Source organism: Ranitomeya imitator, chromosome 7 (genome assembly GCF_032444005.1).
Source record: "Ranitomeya imitator isolate aRanImi1 chromosome 7, aRanImi1.pri, whole genome shotgun sequence".
Classification (NCBI taxonomy): Eukaryota; Metazoa; Chordata; class Amphibia; order Anura; family Dendrobatidae; genus Ranitomeya; species Ranitomeya imitator.
The window spans coordinates 36981746-37002413 of record NC_091288.1 but is presented as its reverse complement, the minus strand read 5'-3'; the positions used below and the strand labels follow the sequence as shown (position 1 = coordinate 37002413).

General features: G+C 41.5%; 1 protein-coding gene across 1 annotated transcript in view; it reads left to right on the top strand.

Moving 5' to 3' along the window:
• The window catches only part of LOC138644540 (sodium channel protein type 2 subunit alpha-like), a 219239-nt gene that overhangs the window by 175849 nt on the left and 22722 nt on the right, over positions 1-20668 (top strand). The window contains exons 18-21 of the mRNA XM_069733064.1: positions 3567-3690; positions 12877-13031; positions 16215-16388; positions 20080-20202. Coding sequence (XP_069589165.1) covers positions 3567-3690; positions 12877-13031; positions 16215-16388; positions 20080-20202 — 576 coding nt within the window. The remainder of the gene's footprint in view (positions 1-3566; positions 3691-12876; positions 13032-16214; positions 16389-20079; positions 20203-20668) is intronic.

Sequence of the window (20668 nt, the reverse complement as noted above, 5' to 3'; positions counted from 1 at the left end):
TATCTGTTTGTGCAGGTAACTATTACTGTGTAGAATCATTAGGCAACTTAATAAAAACCAAATATTTTCCCATCTCACTTGTTTATTTTCACCAGGTAAACCAATATAACTGCACAAAATTTAGAAATAAACATTTCTGACATGCAAAAACAAAACTCAAAAAAATTAGTGACCAATATAGCCACCTTTCTTTATGATGACACTCAACAGCCTTCTATCCATAGATTCTGTCAGTTGCTTGATCTGTTTACGATCAACATTGCGTGCAGCAGCCACCACAGCCTCCCAGACACTGGTCCGAGAGGTGGACTGTTTTCCGTCCCTGTAGATCTCACATTTTATGAGGGACCACAGGTTCTCATTGGGGTTCAGAACAGGTCAACAAGGGGGCCATGTCATTATTTTTTCTTCTTTGAGATCTTTCCTGGCCAGCCACGCTGTGGAGTAGTTGGAGGCATGTGATGGAGCTTTGTCCTGCATGAAAATCATGTTTTTCTTGAACGATACCGACTTCTTCCTGTACCACTGCTTGAAGAAGTTGTCTTCCAGAAACTGGCAGTAGGTCTGGGAGTTGAGCTTCACTCCATCCTCAACCAAAAAACGTCTCACAAGTTCATCTTTGATGATACCAGCCCATACCAGTACCCCACCTCCACCTTGCTGGCGTCTGAGTTGGAGTGGAGCTCTCTGTCCTTTACTGATCCAGCCTCTTGCCCATTCATCTGACCCATCAAGAGTGACTCTCATTTCATCAGTCCATAAAAACTTTGAAAAGTCAGTCTTAAGATATTTCTTGGCCCAGTCTTGACGTTTTATCTTATGTTTCTTGTTCAAAGGTGGTCGTTTTTCAGCCTTCCTTACCTTGGCCATGTCCCTGAGTATCGCACACCTTGTGCTTTTTGTTACTCCAGTAACGTTGCAGCTCTGAAATATGGCATAACTGGTGGCAAACAGCATCTTGGCAGCTTCACGCTTGATTTTCCTCAATTCATGGGCAGTTATTTTGCGCCTTTTTTGCCCAACATGATTCTTGCGACCCTGTTGGCTATTTGCCATGAAACGCTTGATTGTTCAGTGATCACGATTCAAAAGTTTGACAATTTCAAGACTGCTGCATCCCTCTGCATGACATCTCACAATTTTGGACTTTTCACAGCCCATCAAATCTCTCTACTGACCCATTTTGCCAAAGGAAAGGAAGTTGCCTAATAATTAAGCACACCTTATATAGGGTTTTGATGTCATTAGACAACACCCCTCATTACAGAGATGCACATCACCTGATTTACTTAATTGGTAGTTGGCTCTCAAGCCTGAACAGCTTAGAGTAGGACAACATGTATAGAAAGTATCATGTTATCAAAATACAACTTGTCTAATAATTCTGCACAGTGTAGATACAGTTAGAAGCAAAGTTCACAAGATCAAAGTTAAAGAAACCCTGGCTGTACTAATCAGACATGCTAAAAAGAGGATACTATCACGGTTTGCCACCATTTTTTTGAGGAGGCAAGTGGTCAACTACCCTCAAGTGCTCAAAAGCGCTCCTAGTGGAGAAAGTCAAAGGGGTGTATAGAAAAATGTGAGCTATTGCCCTCATCTACTCATGTTGTGCAGATCAGGCACAACACCGTTGCTCTCATAAGAGTGTCCCTGTCAGTGGGCTGCGGCTGCGTCCACCGAATTCTGGGCCCCCCAGTGCCAAGACTGTTGAAGGACAAGATATAACAAAAAAACACAGACTGAGTAAGCGCTGCCAAATACACGATGAGGAGGGTCCAAGGTGAATATATGTATACTCTCTATATGCATACTCACCTTGGACCCTCTTCATCATCTCTTTAGCAGTCCTAGCGTTTTTTGTCCTATCTTGTCTTAAAAAACCTGCAGCAAGATTTTGTGGCAGCAGACTCTGAGGTTTCAGTTTGCACAGTAAATCAATTGCTAAGCACTGAAGGCCTCTATGCCTGATCTCCAAGATGTCACCTCTACAGCCCCAAAAGCACAAGGAAAGTCAGCTTCAATATGCTCAAAACCGCATAAATGAGGTACAAACATTTTGGGATTCTGTTCCATGGACCATGAAACAAAAGATGAGTTATAATTGGCATTTTGAAGAAACCACTAATTATATAACATGTTATATATCACACAGTAGGAAACAAACTTATTCTGTTACGTGGGTTGAATATTTTTGTTTGCATCTGAATATCAATAATTTTGATATATTACATGTCTATTTTAGGGTAACTAGGATGGGGCCATGGTGTTTTTTTTTAATTTATATTCCAAATTTTCTTTTTCATATATATTTTTCCTTCGATTTATTTATTATTTTTTTCTTTTAATATTTTACTTTTATGGTCTGTCCCTAAGGGGTAAAAAACACTTTTCAAGTGCATATTTCCACAGTAACTTAGATTGTATTGTAAAGGAAATCAGCCCAGTTTCAGTGATGATTGTTACTTTTTGAGCTTTGCTAGGGCTGTATTGCATCCCAGCGATCACACGATCAGTCATGTGACAACTGTGGCTGATCACTTGCCTAGTTTCATGCTGTGTATCGAAGAACAGAGAAGACAGTAGAAAAGAAAGAAGATGACTGTTAAGACCTGAATACTCAAAAGTCAACTTACACTCACGCTCTGAGTTATTAGTGACATATTATTTTCAATCACAATACTAAGAAAACCTAATGACCAAGATGGTCCTAGAGGTATCAAAGGCGTAACTATCGCAGGTTCAGGCGCTTCTGCGCACCCATGCTCTAAAGCCTAGAGGGACCCAAAAGATCCCTTTGGCACATATGAGAAGAACAATTCAATTAAAGTCCCATGTTAGTTGGTGGCCCCGTTGGAGATTTTGTAATGGGTCTCAAGTTATGTCATTGTGTGGAATAAATTCTGCTCCTAAATCAAAGTGCTGATTGGTCAATGACCCGGGTCCTACAAATTAATTTGCACCAATTCTACTAGATACAGATGTGGCCTTACTAACATTTCATCTTGGCTGAAAAAATCTTGAGATGTTTGTCATTTGTTTAGAAAAAACATGGTTTGTAATATTCTGTTTGGAGGTGTTTACGCTATATGAGTCAATGTGTGCACGGTTGCAATGTAAATTGCAGCTTAATTACAGCAGGAGTAAATTGAGCCAGTTTGCTCAGCTACTTTTTGAACTCTCTTTGAAGTATGTTGCTCAGTCATTCATTCATCTGAGCTGCTGCTAGAAGGGGGTCGTTTGACCATTCTCTCAAGAAAGGAGCAGATCCCAAAGGTTGTACCCACATTTATCGGACATTTATGGCATGTTTACTACCATGATTTTAACAAACTGAGCATTGAGGCACCCACTAAGACATTATCACAGTGCCGTGGTAGTATGCAGGCCAGAGATGGTGGTTTGAGACTGTTGGTCAAGATGACGGCCCTCATGGTCAATAGTCGTGTTACGATATAGCTTTACTGCAAGTAATCAAATCATGAATTACAATTTTGTGTTAAGAGGAGCTACAACTTAAGGGATAATGTGTCTTTAACGGTACTTGTTAATCATTTCTTTTGCAGAAGTTGACCCTATCAAGCTCGTCAGAAGGCAGTACTGTTGATATCAGGCCTGTAGGGGAAGGAGAACCCGTAGCTTTAGTAGAGCAAGAGGAAATCATGGAACCAGATGCTTGCTTCACAGAAGGTATTTTCTTCACGCTGGGACAGTATTGTCCTCCACGCTTTTAGTTTTGTCATTTTCTATGCATTTACTCACAGCACAAAACATTAATCTTTCAATTAGCCGTTTACTATTTCAATAGGTATATTACAGAACTATAATTGCCCTCCATGTGTTTTATACATTTCCCCATGAGATGCTTAAAAAACAACTACAACTTAAGGAACATAACTGAACAATGCAAACAAAAATCTAAAGCTGTAAAATTCTGATTGAAAGAAATACAAAATTCCCAGTATTAACATTTATAAGCCTTACATTTGTCTACTTGTGCCTGCTGGGTAATGTGATATCACTTTATTTTTGCAGTAATTTTGCATTTTTTAAGTCTAGATAGGGCTTATATATCATATTTGCATGTGCATTTGGATTTTGTATTTATTTATCTATTTTAATTCTTAAAATATGACAAGGAGTAAAAACAATTAATTCTCCAAATAGCCTTCTTTATATTCAAATAGAAAAAAACACCTTAAATCAGACTTCACATTAACCTCTGCAAGTATCTATTACAGAAACTATAATTGTTAATGCAATTGTTCTGTGTGCATTGAATATCATGTTATTGGCACCACATCAGCTGCTTATATGGGGCCTTATTTCAAATCTTCTATCCCATTTTGCTCAAACTGTGGGTGAAATAAGTATTGAACTCATCACCAATTTTCTAAGGTGCTATTGAAATAAACTTCTCACAAGATGTCGTTAACAACCCATCCAATCCAAATAGGAAGAGAAATCAAAACATAAATTTCCATAAATTAAGTTATGTGTAATAACAAGAAATGACACAGGGAAAAAGTATTGAACATGCTTACTGAAATGTAATTACTACTTCTTCCAAAATCCTTTGTTTGTGATGACAGCTTCAAGACGCCTCCTGTGTGGAGAAACTAGTCGCATGCATTGCTCAGGTGTGATGTTGGCCCATACTTCCACACGGACCCTCTTCACATGTGGAGAGTTCCATGGGCTCCTTCTTTGAACTCTGAGCTTTAGTTCCTTCCATACATTTTCTGTTTTATTCAGTTCAGGAGAATGGCTGGGCCATTCTAGCAACTTCATAGCTGTGTGTTTGGGATCACTGTCTTGCTGAAATGTCCACCTTCATTTAATCTTCATTATCCTAGTAGATGGCAGCATTTTTTTAATTAAATGTCTGAGTATATTTGTCCATTCATCCTGTTAGGGCTAGCGGAACGCACCAAATAATAAGACTGATAGTGTACGGTGCGTTCGTAGCCCGGGGTCCACCGTGCAGAGATGGAACCTGCTGCTGAGTAATGACGGACTATATGGCGGTACTCATAAGTATACTCGCGTAGGTTAAACTTCACCCAACGTGAAGGAAGCGATCCTGTTGCGTCACAGGGTCGCGGTACCGCACATAGAAGGCGAGCAAGCAGTCAGCGAACTTAACCCCAACTAGGATTGAAGTCCGATTAGACCCTTGCTGGCACAACACCGCAACAGGGTGTGTTAGGCAACTCTTATAATTAGAGCACCGAAGTGCGAACTGTGCCGTGCTGGCAGGCACCACTAAGCACCCAGACGTGGGTCAGGAAGCGCACTGCTGGCGCGTGGCGCCGCACTGGCGGTCACAGCAATAGACGCTGATACGTGTGTGATACGTTGAGTGATTTGTCGGGCGCTAGATAGCAGCCATACTCCATACGCGAACAGTCATACAATAGGGTAGGGGTATTTAATGAACGACTTGCACTCACAACAAACACGCGTATTCAATTGTGCACTAGCGCATGGCCGTGCGGTCATGCGCAGTTTATATAATTGCAGGACAGGAAGTGGCCACAGAAACTTTGCCCTTCCAAGACCTGCCAAGAGGACCAATGGAATGCGCTGCAGAGCCAGAGCACATGACCCTCGATCTCCAACGGGAGATCTTGCTCTGGGCATGCTCAGTGTGCGCAAACAAGGACTTAGTCCCAGGGAAGTCCGCTCGCCGCTGACCAGCACTGACTTTAATGGCAGGAGCTGAAGAAGCAGCAGTAACTCTCTGTACAGAGTGAGAGCGAGCAAGACACTGGGAGCGACGTCCCTGCTGAGCAGACTCCACTGTGGCTGGAGGAGAATGGGAGACCGCAGTGGAGACGGATCGAGATTCCCCCTGTGCAGCAGAGGAAACTCGACTCCTAACATTACCCCCCCTCCTTGGGCCTCGCTACGCTCGAAGGCAGCAATGAGCTGTGGGGCCCGAATGTTTTCAGCAGGCTCCCAAGACCTGTCCTCTGGACCATAACCCTTCCAATTCACCAAATAAAACTTTTTGCCGCGTACCACCTTGCACCCCAAAATAGCGTTCACCTCGTAATCGTCCGTAGACGAACCTGATGTCCCGGCAGATGACTCGGAAAACCGGGACATGTATACGGGTTTCAAGAGGGACACATGACAGGTGTCGGTGATACCCAAGCGTGGAGGAAGAGCCAGGCGGTAAACCACAGGATTAACCTGTTCGAGAACCTTGAAGGGACCCAAGTAGCAAGGAGCAAACTTAGTGGACTCAACTCGCAGCCTGATGTTACGGGCGGAGAGCCACACCAAGTCGCCAGGGGCAAAAGTCAGAGCGGGGCGCCGATGAACATCGGCGGAGGACCTCATTCTCTCCTTGGAGGCCCGAATGGCATCCTGCGTGCGATCCCAAATGTCCCGTGCCTCCACAGCCCAGTCTGCCACCCTGGGATCAGCGGAAGACACAGGCATGGGCACAGGAACACGCGGATGCTGGCCGTAATTTAAGAGGAATGGAGTCTGACCGGTAGAGTCGGCTACGGCATTGTTAAGTGCAAACTCTGCCCACGGTAGCAAGGATGCCCAGTCATCCTGTCTGGCAGAAACAAAATGTCGCAGATATGTGACCAAGGTCTGGTTGGCCCTTTCTACCAACCCATTCGTCTCGGGATGATATGCCGAAGAGAGATTTAACTCAATACTGAGTAGACGACATAGCCCCCTCCAGAATCGAGACGCAAACTGGGGACCCCGGTCACTAACAATTTTGTCTGGCATACCGCTGGCATACCGTGTAAGCGAAAGATATGCTTGATAAACAAGACAGCCAACGCCCGTGCAGATGGTAGCCGTGGAAGAGGCACCAAATGCACCATTTTGGAAAAATGATCGGTGATCACCCAGATAATGGTGCAATTACGAGACTTGGGTAAGCCAACCACAAAGTCCATCCCGACCATCTCCCAGGGCCTGTCAGCCACGGGCAGAGGATAAAGCAACCCAGCTGGCCGTTGCCGAGGAGTCTTGTTCCTGGCGCAAGAGACACACGCCCGAACGTACTCCGCGACATCACGAGCCATATGCGGCCACCAGTATGTCCTCGCCAGTAACTCTGATGTCCTTTTAGTACCAAAATGTCCACCCACCCTGGACGAGTGCGCCCAAGAGAGAACCTCCGGTCGCAAACTAGATGGAACAAAAGTCTTGCCCAGAGGCACAGACTCCAGCGAAACCGGGGCCACGGTTCTCAAACTCTCGGTGGGGACAATAAGCCGAGGCTCCTCCTCCTCCTCCGCAGATGACACAACGGAGCGAGAGAGAGCGTCAGCCCAAATGTTCTTCTCCCCAGAAAGGAAATGGAGGGTGAAATGAAATCGGGAGAAGAACAAGGACCATCTGGCCTGGCGAGAATTCAACCGCTGAGCTGTCTGCAGATACACCAAATTTTTGTGATCTGTGAAGACTTGGAAGGGAAAACGTGCTCCCTCCAAGAGATGTCTCCACTCCGAGAAAGCCAACTTCATGGCTAGCATCTCCCTGTCCCTGATGGAATAATTCCTCTCTGCTGGTGCGAAGGTCTTGGAGAAAAAGAAGCAAGGATGCTTCCGACCTTGAGCATCCTTTTGGAAGAGGACTGCTCCAGCACCAACAGAAGAGGCATCTACCTCCATGATAAATGGCTTATCAACATCGGGGCGATGAAGAATGGGAGCGCTAGCGAAGTGTGACTTTATAGAGATAAAAGCCTTGGAGACCTCCTCAGACCACAATTTGGGATTCGCCCCCTTCTTGGTGAGGGCAACCAAGGGAGCTACCAAAGTTGAGAAATGCGGGATGAACTGGCGATAATAATTGATGAACCCCATAAAGCGCTGCACCGCTTTAAGAGAATGGGGTTCCTGCCAGTCCATCACAGCCTGTAGTTTGGCAGGATCCATAGCCAATCCCTGGGCTGAGATGATGTAGCCTAGGAAAGGTAAGGACTCCTGCTCAAACATACACTTCTCCAACTTGGCATAGAGGGAGTTTGCCCGTAGGAGGTCGAAGACTTTGCAAACATCTCTCCGGTGGGAGTCAATATCTGGAGAGTAGATGAGAATATCATCCAGATAGACTACGACCGAGGTGGAAAGCATATCCCGGAAGATATCGTTCACAAAGTCTTGGAAAACGGCTGGGGCATTACAGAGCCCAAAGGGCATCACCAGATATTCATAGTGCCCATCCCTGGTGTTAAAAGCCGTCTTCCATTCGTCCCCCTCACGAATGCGAATCAGGTTGTAAGCACCCCGCAGATCTAATTTAGTAAATACCCTTGCTCCCGAAGCCTATCGAACAGTTCAGATATCAAAGGCAAAGGGTATTTATTCTTAACGGTGATGGCGTTAAGACCCCTGTAGTCTATGCATGGACGCAATTCCCCACTCTTCTTCTGCACGAAGAAGAACCCTGCCCCAGCAGGTGACACTGACTTCCTGATGAACCCTCTTGCCAGATTTTCCTGGATGTACTGTGACATTGCCTCCGTCTCCGGGAGAGATAGCGGATAGACTCGACCCCGGGGAGGCTCAGCACCAGGCAAGAGGTCAATAGAACAGTCATAGGGGCGATGGGGCGGAAGGGTCTCCGCCGCCTTTTTGGAGAATACGTCTGCATACGACCAATACTGCTTGGGGAGAGAGGAAAGATCTGCGGGTACCTCAGTTGTAGCTACCTGAACGCACTCCCTCTGACACCTACCCCCACAAGATTCACCCCATCCCAGAATTCTGCCTGAGGACCACTCGATATGAGGAGAGTGGTACCGTAGCCAAGGTATTCCCAACAGGACTTCATCAATTCCCTCTGGAATGACGAGCAGGGAAATAATCTCCTGATGAGATGGCGACATGGACAGAGTAAAAGGGATGGTCTGGTGAGTTATCTGTGAGGGCAGAGTCGACCCATTCACCACTCGTACCGTTACAGGTTGAGCTAGCATAACCAGAGGTATTGCGTGGCGTTGGGCAAAGGCAGAAGACATAAAATTGCCCTCCGCCCCAGAATCCACGCAGAGCTCTACCGAGTGGGAGAATGAGCCTATAGTAATTGTCCCCTTAAAGGACAATTTAGAGGCAAACGTCACCGTGTCTAGTGTACCTCCACCTACGACCACTAGACGCTGACGTTTCCTCGACCGCTGAGGACATCTGGTGGCTAAATGTCCAGACTGCTGGCAAACATGACAGACCCTGAGTGCACAAGCGGTCCGGGACTTAGGTCCCTCTTGTGACTCTTCCCTGGCCTCATGTGACTCAGGAACCAGGACCGGAGATTCCAGAAGTTTGGCGAAAGTAGGAGCCAGCCGAAACCTCTGCCTACACTGGGCTCGCTCTAACCTCCGCTCGTTAAAACGGAGGTCAATTCGAGTGGAGACTGTTATTAACTCCTCCAGTGTGGCAGGAATCTCCCTAGTGGCCAGAGCGTCCTTTACATGGTCAGCCAAGCCCCTCCAAAATATGGGGATAAGAGCTTTATCCGACCATTCCAGCTCAGATGCTAAAGTGCAGAATTGGACGGCAAAATGACTGACCAAGGACTCACCCTGAGTTAATGCCAGCAGTTGGAGTGCAGTGTCATGGGTGACTTGAGGTCCTAAAAAGACCTGTTTTAAAGTGCTCAAAAACAGAGGAGCACTCTGCACCACATGATCGCCACGCTCCCACAGCGGCGTAGCCCATTCCAACGCCCTGTCCGACAATAGAGACACAATAAATCCCACCTTAGCCCGCTCTGTGGGGAAACGTGCAGCCAGAAGCTCGAGATGAATAGAGCACTGACTCACGAATCCCCTACAAAATTTGCTATTACCAGAAAATTTTTCTGGCAGCGGGAGGCGAGAAAATGTCGAAACAGGGGTGGCAATGGACAAAGTTGCTGCAGCCACGCTGGCAGCCTGTACAGCAACTGCGGTAACATCCACAGCTGAAGTTGCGCTCTCGAGAGCCGCCAACCTACCCTCCAGCTGCTGTATATACCGCAGGGATTGCTGTTTGTCCGTCATCACTAGCCAGACCCTGGCGCTAGTGTAATGTTAGGGCTAGCGGAACGCACCAAATAATAAGACTGATAGTGTACGGTGCGTTCGTAGCCCGGGGTCCACCGTGCAGAGATGGAACCTGCTGCTGAGTAATAACGGACTATATGGCGGTACTCATAAGTATAATCGCGTGGGTTAAACTTCACCCAACATGAAGGAAGCGATCCTGTTGCGTCACAGGGTCGCGGTACCGCACATAGAAGGCGAGCAAGCAGTCAGCGAACTTAACCCCAACTAGGATTGAAGTCCGATTAGACCCTTGCTGGCACAACACCGCAACAGGGTGTGTTAGGCAACTCTTATAATTAGAGCACCGAAGTGCGAACTGTGCCGTGCTGGCAGGCACCACTAAGCACCCAGACGTGGGTCAGGAAGCGCACTGCTGGCGCGTGGCGCCGCACTGGCGGTCACAGCAATAGACGCTGATACGTGTGTGACACGTTGAGTGATTTGTCGGGCGCTAGATAGCAGCCATACTCCATACGCGAACAGTCATACAATAGGGTAGGGGTATTTAATGAACGACTTGCACTCACAACAAACACACGTATTCAATTGTGCACTAGCGCATGGCCGTGCGGTCATGTGCAGTTTATATAATTGCAGGACAGGAAGTGGCCACAGAAACTTTGCCCTTCCAAGACCTGCCAAGAGGACCAATGGAATGCACTGCAGAGCCAGAGCACATGACCCTCGATCTCCAACGGGAGATCTTGCTCTGGGCATGCTCAGTGTGCGCAAACAAGGACTTAGTCCCAGGGAAGTCCGCTCGCCGCTGACCAGCACTGACTTTAATGGCAGGAGCTGAAGAAGCAGCAGTAACTCTCTGTACAGAGTGAGAGCGAGCAAGACACTGGGAGCGACGTCCCTGCTGAGCAGACTCCACTGCGGCTGGAGGAGAATGGGAGACCGCAGCGGAGACGGATCGAGATTCCCCCTGTGCAGCAGAGGAAACTCGACTTCCTTCAATCATATGAGGCTTGCCAGTGATGTATGCTGAAAAACAACCGCATATCATGATGCTTCCACCCCCAAAATTTCTCTGTTGACATGGTGTTTAGGGGAGATATACAGTGCCCTCTGGCCTCCAAACATAGTGTGTAATATGGCATCCAGAGAGTTCAATTTTGGTCTCATCTGATCAGAATATATTCTCCCAGTATTTCACAGGCTTGTCTAAATGTTGCTGAGCAAACTTTAAACATGATTGAAAATCATTTTTGTTCAGCAATGGAATCTTGATTTGTGAGCGTGCATACAGGCCATGGAGGTTCAGTGCAGTACTTATTGTTTTCTTTGAAAAATATTAAGATTCAAGAGTCCTCAGTGGTTTATACCTTTTAATGGCTAACTGAAAAGCTGATAACAAATTTCAAGCTTTTGAAACTACTCATGTCTCTTTATCAGGCATCATCTATGAAGAGGCTTGAGTAGTCTTGAAAGCTTTCAATTTGTTATTATCTTTTCAGTTAGCCATTAAAAGGTATCAACCACTGAGGACTCTCGAATCTTAATATTATTCTATTTACTTGCTAACACAGTACACAAATATACATCTTTGTTTTCTTTGAAAAAATCGTACCTACTGATTCCAGGTCTTTCGGGAGCTCTCCACAGGTGGTCCTTGGCTCTTGGACAACTTTTTAGATAATTATTTTCACTTCTGTAACTGAATTCTTGCTTGAAGCACCTGGTCATTGCAGGTTAAATGTAAAATTAATTTCTTTCCACTTCCCCGGATCATGGTCCCAATAGTGCTCACTGAAACATTCAATAGTTTAGAAATTCTTTTGTAAGTAATGCCATTAGTATGTTTTGCAACAATAAGGTTGCAAACGTCTTGAGACATCTCACTGGTTTTACCCATCTTGAGATTTTTCTTGTGTGGCATATTGGTAATGAGACACTTCTTTTATAGCCATCAGTTGAACCAGCTGATATTATTTTTCTCTAAGGGGCAAGATTGCTTTCTAATTAATTATAGATTTCAGCCAGTGTCATGATTTTCCATTACTTTTGCAACTCTTTTTCTTCATGTGTTCAATACTTTTTCCCTGTATCATTTCTCATTATTAATCATAACTTAATTTATGGATGTCTATGGTTTGATTTCTTTGCCTGTGTAGATTAGATGGGTTGTTAAAGACATCAGATGACAATTTCATGTCAATAACACATTTAGAAATATATTTAGTTTAAAAATTAATGACGCGTTTAATACTTATTTTACCCGCTTTATGTCAGACATATTTTGACGGGCCAATAATCTGAAAACAAGCTATCCTACAATTTCTAGTTCCCAATGATCTGCCTGACTAAATGGGTCTTGAAGGGTACTGGACAGCAATGTATAGAAAAGGGAAAACTGAGCAGTTGATTGGAAAATTTTCTTTATAACCAGTGTAACTGGGGTTTTATTCACTGGAATTCCTGGTGTTTGTATGCATATGAGTCCAGTAGGGTGGACCTACTCAGTGATTGGCAGTTATCACTGCATGTAAAGTCACAGAGGGAAGATTGTCAATCACTGAGTAGGACCGCCCACTGGACTCATATGCATACAAACACCAGTGATTTCCATGATTAAAGTGCAAGTTTTTCTGAAACTTTTCCCACAAAAAACATACTGTTCTTAGAATCTGTAAGGATCACAGTTATGGGAAGTTATTTTAGGATAGCAAGAAATATCGATAGATAGATAGATAGATAGATAGATAGATAGATAGACAGAAGATAGATATGAGATATATAGATATGATTGAGTGTCATAAACAGATTAAGTCACAGATGAATATGTAACTTGCCTCTTGTGATTGCAGGGTGTATAAAGAAGTTCCCGTGTTGCGATGTCAGTACATTAGAGGGAAGAGGAAAGCAGTGGTGGAACCTCAGGAAAACATGCTTCCGGATTGTAGAGCATAACTGGTTTGAGACTTTCATTATCTTCATGATTTTGCTTAGCAGCGGGGCTCTGGTAAGTGTCTACAACCTTCCCCCATGTGGTTTCTATTCTATCTACAGTATATCACTTTAATTATCTACTTTAATTGTTATTTCCAAAGAGTCTTTAAAGCCTGGGAAGCAGTCTTTCTCCACTTATTGTAACGAGAAAACATGAGCTTTTTATTTCAACCCTTTGCGTTGCTTAATAAATACTGATTATTCACTAGAGGATATTTTTGGAGTCATGTTTTAATATTCATATTTTTTCGTAATAAAATGTATTCATGCACAATGTATTTCACAGTGATTTCTGTTGTAAGCAAAAATACAGGCAAAAACGCCTCAGTTTTTGGCCAGTCACATGTTGTTTTACATCTTCACAAATTGTTAAAAAGTAACTGTTTTTTTCATAAAATCAGTAAAAATAAGACATTTTGTGAGATAGATTTAAAGAAATCTGTTTATTTTGCTTCCTGATCTGATCATTCAGTTACAAAATCAGTTTCTTATTTCCATGTGTACAAATAATTTAATGTGTACAATTAATTAACATTTTTTTTAAGTAAAACGATAGCTAATCTTTTGCTTAAAGAGGCCCTTTACTAAATTTTTATGTTGAACTGCACACAGGATGTAATAGCGGCTGCAGAGCAGAATAAAATAATGAAACACTTTTTTTATGTTTGCATTTCCGTTGCGGAGATATTAGTAATTAAAATATTTGGCATCTAAGGAATTCATTTTTTTTAAGTCCAAGTGGGTGCTATTTGACAGCTTTCTCTGGAGTGGCATGTTCGTCTTCTCTTTGTTTGAGGCTGACAAATCATAATCAGGCAGCAACACTCAAATTAAGAACTCGGTCCCCACCAGAGCAAGATTCTACTGTGGAAGATGGAATGATATAGCCCTGATCCCCGGGTCTAACCTCCTACATGATTAGAAAGTAAAGATGGCTAAGACTTTCAGATAAGGTCCTTGCGAGGCAAAAGACAGTGCAGCTGAGCTTAGCTGTCATATTAAAAACCCTTCTATCGGCCTGTGTGGGACATATGACAGCTTGATAGTACTGCAGAATGAATACAAGTTGTTTGAACACAACAGGCATAAGTATGATATTAACACACTCCGTAATCAGGAGAGTTATAGAAGGAAAAAAATGAAAATGTTTTATTCCGCTCTGTAGCCACTAGTACATTCTATGTCTGAAGTCACAGAGAAAAAAGCAGAGCTATTTACCTGCTGAAGCCTCCAATTCAATGCACTAGCAGGGCGCAGCGGACCCGATTAATGACGGCAAACACACAGGTGCAAAAAATACCGATGAAACAACCACATTCAATCCAGTGTTGGCTGTTTGGTATTAGAGCACAAAAAGATAAGAGATAATAGTCTGTATGTGGCATTATTCACACAGGCAATGCAGAGCATGTGGTGTACAGCCTATTACTAACGCACATACAGGCGGGCCGCCCAGTGCTACAAAATGCATGCTGTGCGAACAGATGCCAACAGTTTACAGAGCCATTATTTGTCCGACTGCACCCTGCAAGATAAAGTGCAAACCCCCCCCCACCCACTTTTTTCAATTTTTTGGAGGATTTCTAAGTCCTCCTTTTGTGTCAGTGATCTTTTATTCTATGTTTAGCGTTAGGACTGGCAAAATGTAAGGGCCCTTGACGTGGTTGCCAGCTTACATATTGAGGCCCCAATATAAACTAATACCTTACATACATTGATACGTGGGTTTTTTTTTTTGCACTTTATCTTGCAGGGTGCAGTTGGACCAATGAAGGCTCTGTAAACTGTTGGCCTCTGTTCGCACAACATGCATTTTGTAGCACTGGGCGGCCCGCCTGTATGTGCGTTAGTAATAGGCTGTACACCAGATGCTCTGCATTGCCTGTGTGAACAATGCCACATACAGACTATTATCTCTTATCTTTTTGTGCACTAATACCAAACAGCCAACACTGGATTGAAAGTGGTTGTTTCATCGGTATTTTTTTGCACCTGTGTGTTTGCCATCATTAATCGGGTCCGCTGCGCCCTGCTAGTGCATTGGGTTGGAGGCTTCAGCAGGTAAACATCTCTACTTTTTTCTCTGTGACTTTTTTCAATTTTTTTGAGGATTTCTAAGTCCTCTTTTTGTGTCGGTGACCTTACATTCTATGTCTGGTTCTACCTAAAACAGTCGATGAAAGTTTTTACCACCATGACGTTTTGTTTTCTGTAAGGCCTCAGCTGACCAGGACAACTTCACCACTGCACAGAGCTGACTTGAGCAGCCACCATGGAAAATAATACATATAGACTTGGTGCAGATGGATATTCAGTACCTGCTGATTGGCCTCAGTAGTATTCTGGGTCTCTGGATGGGAGTAATGAGAACCGCCTTCTACTTGAAGACTTCCACAGCTCTTCTTTTGATTAATTTGGTGCAACGTCATTGTTGTGGCATGACACACATATGAAATTGTTCCTGGCCGGCTACTCATAAGAAGATCTGTGTATGCTATCAAGTAGGAGACGGTTGTATAGACTCCTGTCCATTGGCCATAGATCACTGTTGTGGCCAATGGATTGGGTCCTGCAAAACGGTTCACACTAACTCTAACTACAACTATCAAGTGGTGACCGCATGTACACAGTGTTCAGAGACGACACAGCACAGCTCCAAACACTGTGTAGTGGCCAATCTCAGGTAATATAACTCCGCTCCAATTCATTTCAAAAGTAGTTGAGTTGTAGCACCTGAGAATGACAGGGTAGGGGTCCAACTTTCCCACCGATCTGTTTACAGCTCTGGATGTAGTATATAAACAGTGTGTGAAACTGTGATGTTCTGGCTCCATACACTGTGTACATAAGGCCACCAGAGCTGCAAACAGCTGATTGTTGGGGAAATTGGACCCCTACTTATCTGAAAATCATGACTTATGCTATTGCATAGGTCAACAATATATAAGTAGGGGACAACCCCTAAAAGATAAGTAACATTTTATGGGACATTTTGATGAGTTGCGTATTTTCGTAAAAATGCCATTAACCTATTTTACTAAATGGGTGCAGAAATGGTGCAGACAATCTACAACATCGAAAACACAACATAGCCTAAAAGTGGACTTTTTAATTTTTGTCTGAAGTTTCACTTTTATGTACGTAAAGTATAGTTCATGCCGTTTAGCGGAATTTATTGTTACTTTATAAATTTTAGGCTTTTGAAGACATTTACATTGAGCAGCGGAAAACAATTAAGACCATGCTGGAATATGCTGACAAGGTGTTCACGTATATCTTTATTCTTGAAATGCTTCTGAAATGGGTAGCCTATGGATTTGCCAAATATTTCACCAATGCCTGGTGCTGGCTGGACTTCCTGATTGTTGATGTAGGTATCAATAATATATAATTACACCAAATACTTTATCAAATCCGTATGATAACCAAATAAAAAGATATTGAAAATAAATGTTGTATTTAATTTAAAAAGTAATGCTTATAGGAATAATGCTTAGAAAAATGCATAGAATAGACCTGAATCTATAAAAAGTGTAAACTAGTTTTATATCTCTAATCTGATTTTGATAGATATTTTTTATATACATGTAGCAATGTACACGGTACACTACTTTTTATTGTTTTTGTTTATTTGTCACATTGTGAGAATTTGATTATTATTTCTACAAAATTTCACGCGTGACCTTTTTTTGCGCACGTAATACTTAAAATTCTAAATTCAATTTTTAGGTTTTAAATGACCCTTTATTTGGAAATTTATGTTTCTCTGCTAGTTTTGTTGCTTCTATTTATATTTTTTACATTTATGTAAATTTTTATAAGGCAGCTCTCTCCCCACTCTTGTACACTGCTACAGTTGATCACCATCCACTTTTCAACAATTTATAGTGATGTACACCAAAAAGATCTGGATTTGATGTCCTTTTCTGTGAATGGCAAAAAGATTTCACATGAATTTGATTATGAAATGAAAATTTACTATATCGGTTTAGATGCTAACATTTTGTAACCAGATTAATAAATCTTCCCTTACTTGCCAAATGAAAGATGCCACAAATAGTTTTAAAGGGGCTTCCTTGGGTTTAACATTGAAATCTTTGATATTCCTTGGGTTTACCATTGAAAGATTTTTTGCCATCTGCACCTTTTCTTAGATTTCATTGGGATGTTTCTTTTAAAGCATTTTATAGAGAGCAAATAAACTACAAAGCACAAAAGTAAAATTTTTGAGCACTTAAAAAGCATTTCATAACTGAATTCTTTAACCAAAAAAACTAAGCACGGCCTAGAAGATATGGTCAGTCGGTGTTTTCTGAATTATAAGATATTTATATTGTTTTTTGTGGGATTTAAGGTTTGACAAGAAAAAGCTATAAATGTTTTGGTTAAAAAAATAAAGAAAATTACGTTTTAAAATACTTCAGGTATTCCCCCCTTTGCATCAACAGTACATGGTAAGTACTGTGACTAACAACACATACTTTTTCATCAAGGCTATATGAAGAAGACTGAAGGGTAATCAGAAACATTAAGGTTGAGTGCCAGTTGCAAAGGAATCAATGGTGCTAAAATTTTTCAGTAGCGGGTATGTTAATCAGCTGCATTATTGGCCCTAAACCATTGTATGTGGCAAGCAGTGGTCGAATATATATTTACTATTTCACATTATTATGACTATTACTCAACCCAAAAAATAATAGAACATATAACTTATAAGAATATATATAAAAAAGTTAATATTAATTATCTCATAAGGAGAGAATTTTATTTTTTTGAAATATGTTTTTCTGTAAAATATTAGTTGCACATTCGATCACTGCTTGCAGTATGATTCTAATGAAAGGAACTATGAGAGTGCTGTGATTTGTTTAAAATGTGGTTTTATTGTGGTGCACCTCATTTATTTATATTTTGTTTTTATTATTATTTTTGTTTTCCGATTTGTGTTCCATCTGTAAAACCAAATCTTTCATTAGAATTGAATTTTTTTTTTCTGTGAAAATACGCAAATAATTTGTTTTCTTTTTTTTTTTTTTGCAAAAACAATATTATCTTTATATCATTTGATTTTAGAATTCATACTGCTTGCTTTCATTGCTTTTGTGATAGGGATAAAATAATAATGTAGAATTGCCCAATAAATATTCCTAGTTAAAGGTTTTAGATGGGTCATCTTTCCCACTATCTTATCCAGGCATTAAAAAGTAAATCAGATTTTTCCACTATTTTATTGATTTTAAATAATATGGTGTCTTAACCTTAAAGGACAAATTTTCTTTCCTTTTGAATAATTATCTCTCATTTTCTTATACAGAAAAAAAAAGGTTTAGTAGAATAATTTAAAATTATATCTAGTCTAATCACGTTTATCAAACGCCCCAAATAGTTACTCCTTAGTAAGATACATGCACGGGAACCTTTCATTAAAAAATAATTTTGAAAAACAGTTTTGACCACAATATATTTAGGGTATCTTTCTCTTGATTTTTTTTTAATTTAAAGTGAATACCTCCTTCAACTGACGCTGGCCACTAATTCTGTAAAAATTGTTCTTATTCTTGGTGACCCTTTATTCCAAAGTTAAGCTTCACAGCCATTAAGAATGTCCAATATGTAAATTTTCCTTCCAACAACTGTGCATATACCACACAACTTTTTTGTGGGCATTTCCTTTTTCTCCTCTACATTGCTGGCCAATCAAAATACAGCCATAGCATAGAAGGGAAAAGCAAATACCTAAAGAGAAGATAAAAGCTGCAGGCTGGATCAGCTTGTTCTCATACCACAGTTGCTGTGCACTCCTTCTGTTGGAGTACTGAGCACAGGACAGCAGCAACACTGTAGAGCCGTGGCACAGTTGAGAAGCATCTTCTAACACTCTCGGGTGTCCAGAACAGCTGCTGTCCAGGGTTCCGGTGCTCCAATACCAGTAAGGAACACAATGACTTCAGAGTTCTCAGAATATTCACCTGATACAAGTCTCATCTAGGGAGAGCATAATGAGACAGATTGCAGCTTTGACCTTCTCTGCGGACTTTTGCTTTTTCTCCTTAACGACGCAGCCATATTTAAATTGATCAATGTCTTAGAGTCGAAAAAGCAAATGCCAACAGAGAAGTTCTGTTTTATACATCTAATTAGTAAAATGGAAAATTCAGATATTGGAAGCTTGTTATTACTGGGGAATGGCTTATCTTTGGAACGGAGGGGTACAAAACAAGATCTGTTACAGAATTAATGGAGCAGCACCAAATGGAGAAAGTACTCAGTTTAAATTTAAAAAACTACAGTGAAAGAGTCCATCTTAACAGATTAAAACAGGACTGTCAGTGGGATATTTTACATTTTAACTTTACTAAATTTAAAAAATCTTAAAATTGAGGGGTATGGTGAGGCACACAAAGTAAAAAAATAGTAGCTAAATTTACTTAGTGGCTATATTAAAACAAAAATAAGCTTTTTCATTACTTTGCCTCTTTCACGCTAAACCTTTGCTGGTTTTACTTAGTTTCCTTATAAACCTTTTTTATTTTATGACTAACATGATACAAAACAAATATCAAAATAGTCAACAAAATATGCCATATATTTAAAAAAATATATATATTACTCAGGCCAACTATAACAATTCCGTAAGGCCGTGATTAATAATGCCATTAATTCTGAACAGATTTCAATCATATCCCTTTTGGCGGTCGCACTCGGGTATGATCAACTAGCCGCTATTAAGTCTCTAAGGACCTTGAGAGCACTGAGACCTCTACGTGCATTATCAAGATTTGAAGGCATAAGGGTAAGATCGAATACACAGATAGGGACATTATTTTTTTCTCTAGGTTCCTGTTTTAGTGTATTCAAGATTCAATTTACAAAATATGGTAAGAATACTAACCAATATTTCACCAACAGGTGGGCTGTAATTTTCACAATATTTCATTTTTTTTGAAGATTTTAGGTATCTAGCAGAGAGGACTACCGGCATCATCTTCTGTGTTTGACGCACTGAATGATTTAAGATTTGGGAAAACCAATGAGTTTATTACTTTTGTGTTTTTGTATAGGTATCTTTGGTTAGCTTAATAGCTAATGCCTTGGGCTACTCAGAATTAGGGGCTATAAAGTCCCTTAGGACACTAAGGGCATTGAGACCTCTGAGGGCCCTGTCACGGTTTGAAGGGATGAGGGTAAGATAACCTTAAAGGTCTTGAAATTAATGCATGCATAGAAATAAATCATGCATGTGAGAACAAGCACAAGGAATGATAAATCCATGCAGAGATGCTGCGATAACCTCATAAGTACTGTTCGCTATTAATAGATATTGGACAGGATGCTTCAACACATCGCAAAAATCATATGCTACCACATGTACCGGCTTTGCTCATGATTGAGTCTATTCAACAGAAATAGTATTTATTTCTTTCCTCAATCACACAACTTATGTTAAATCTAACAGTCCATAGAAAATAGACAATATTGTTGTTAGTTTGGTTTATTTGGGCACACTTTAGATTGCAGAAGCCAACAATTCATCCAAAGAGACAACCACCTTTTTCTTTTTATGAAAGGTTGTCTTAGACCTGTTCCTCCTTGTGAGATATGGCCATGTCTTGGCTGTTTTTATATTACATGGACCTATGTACTAGAATT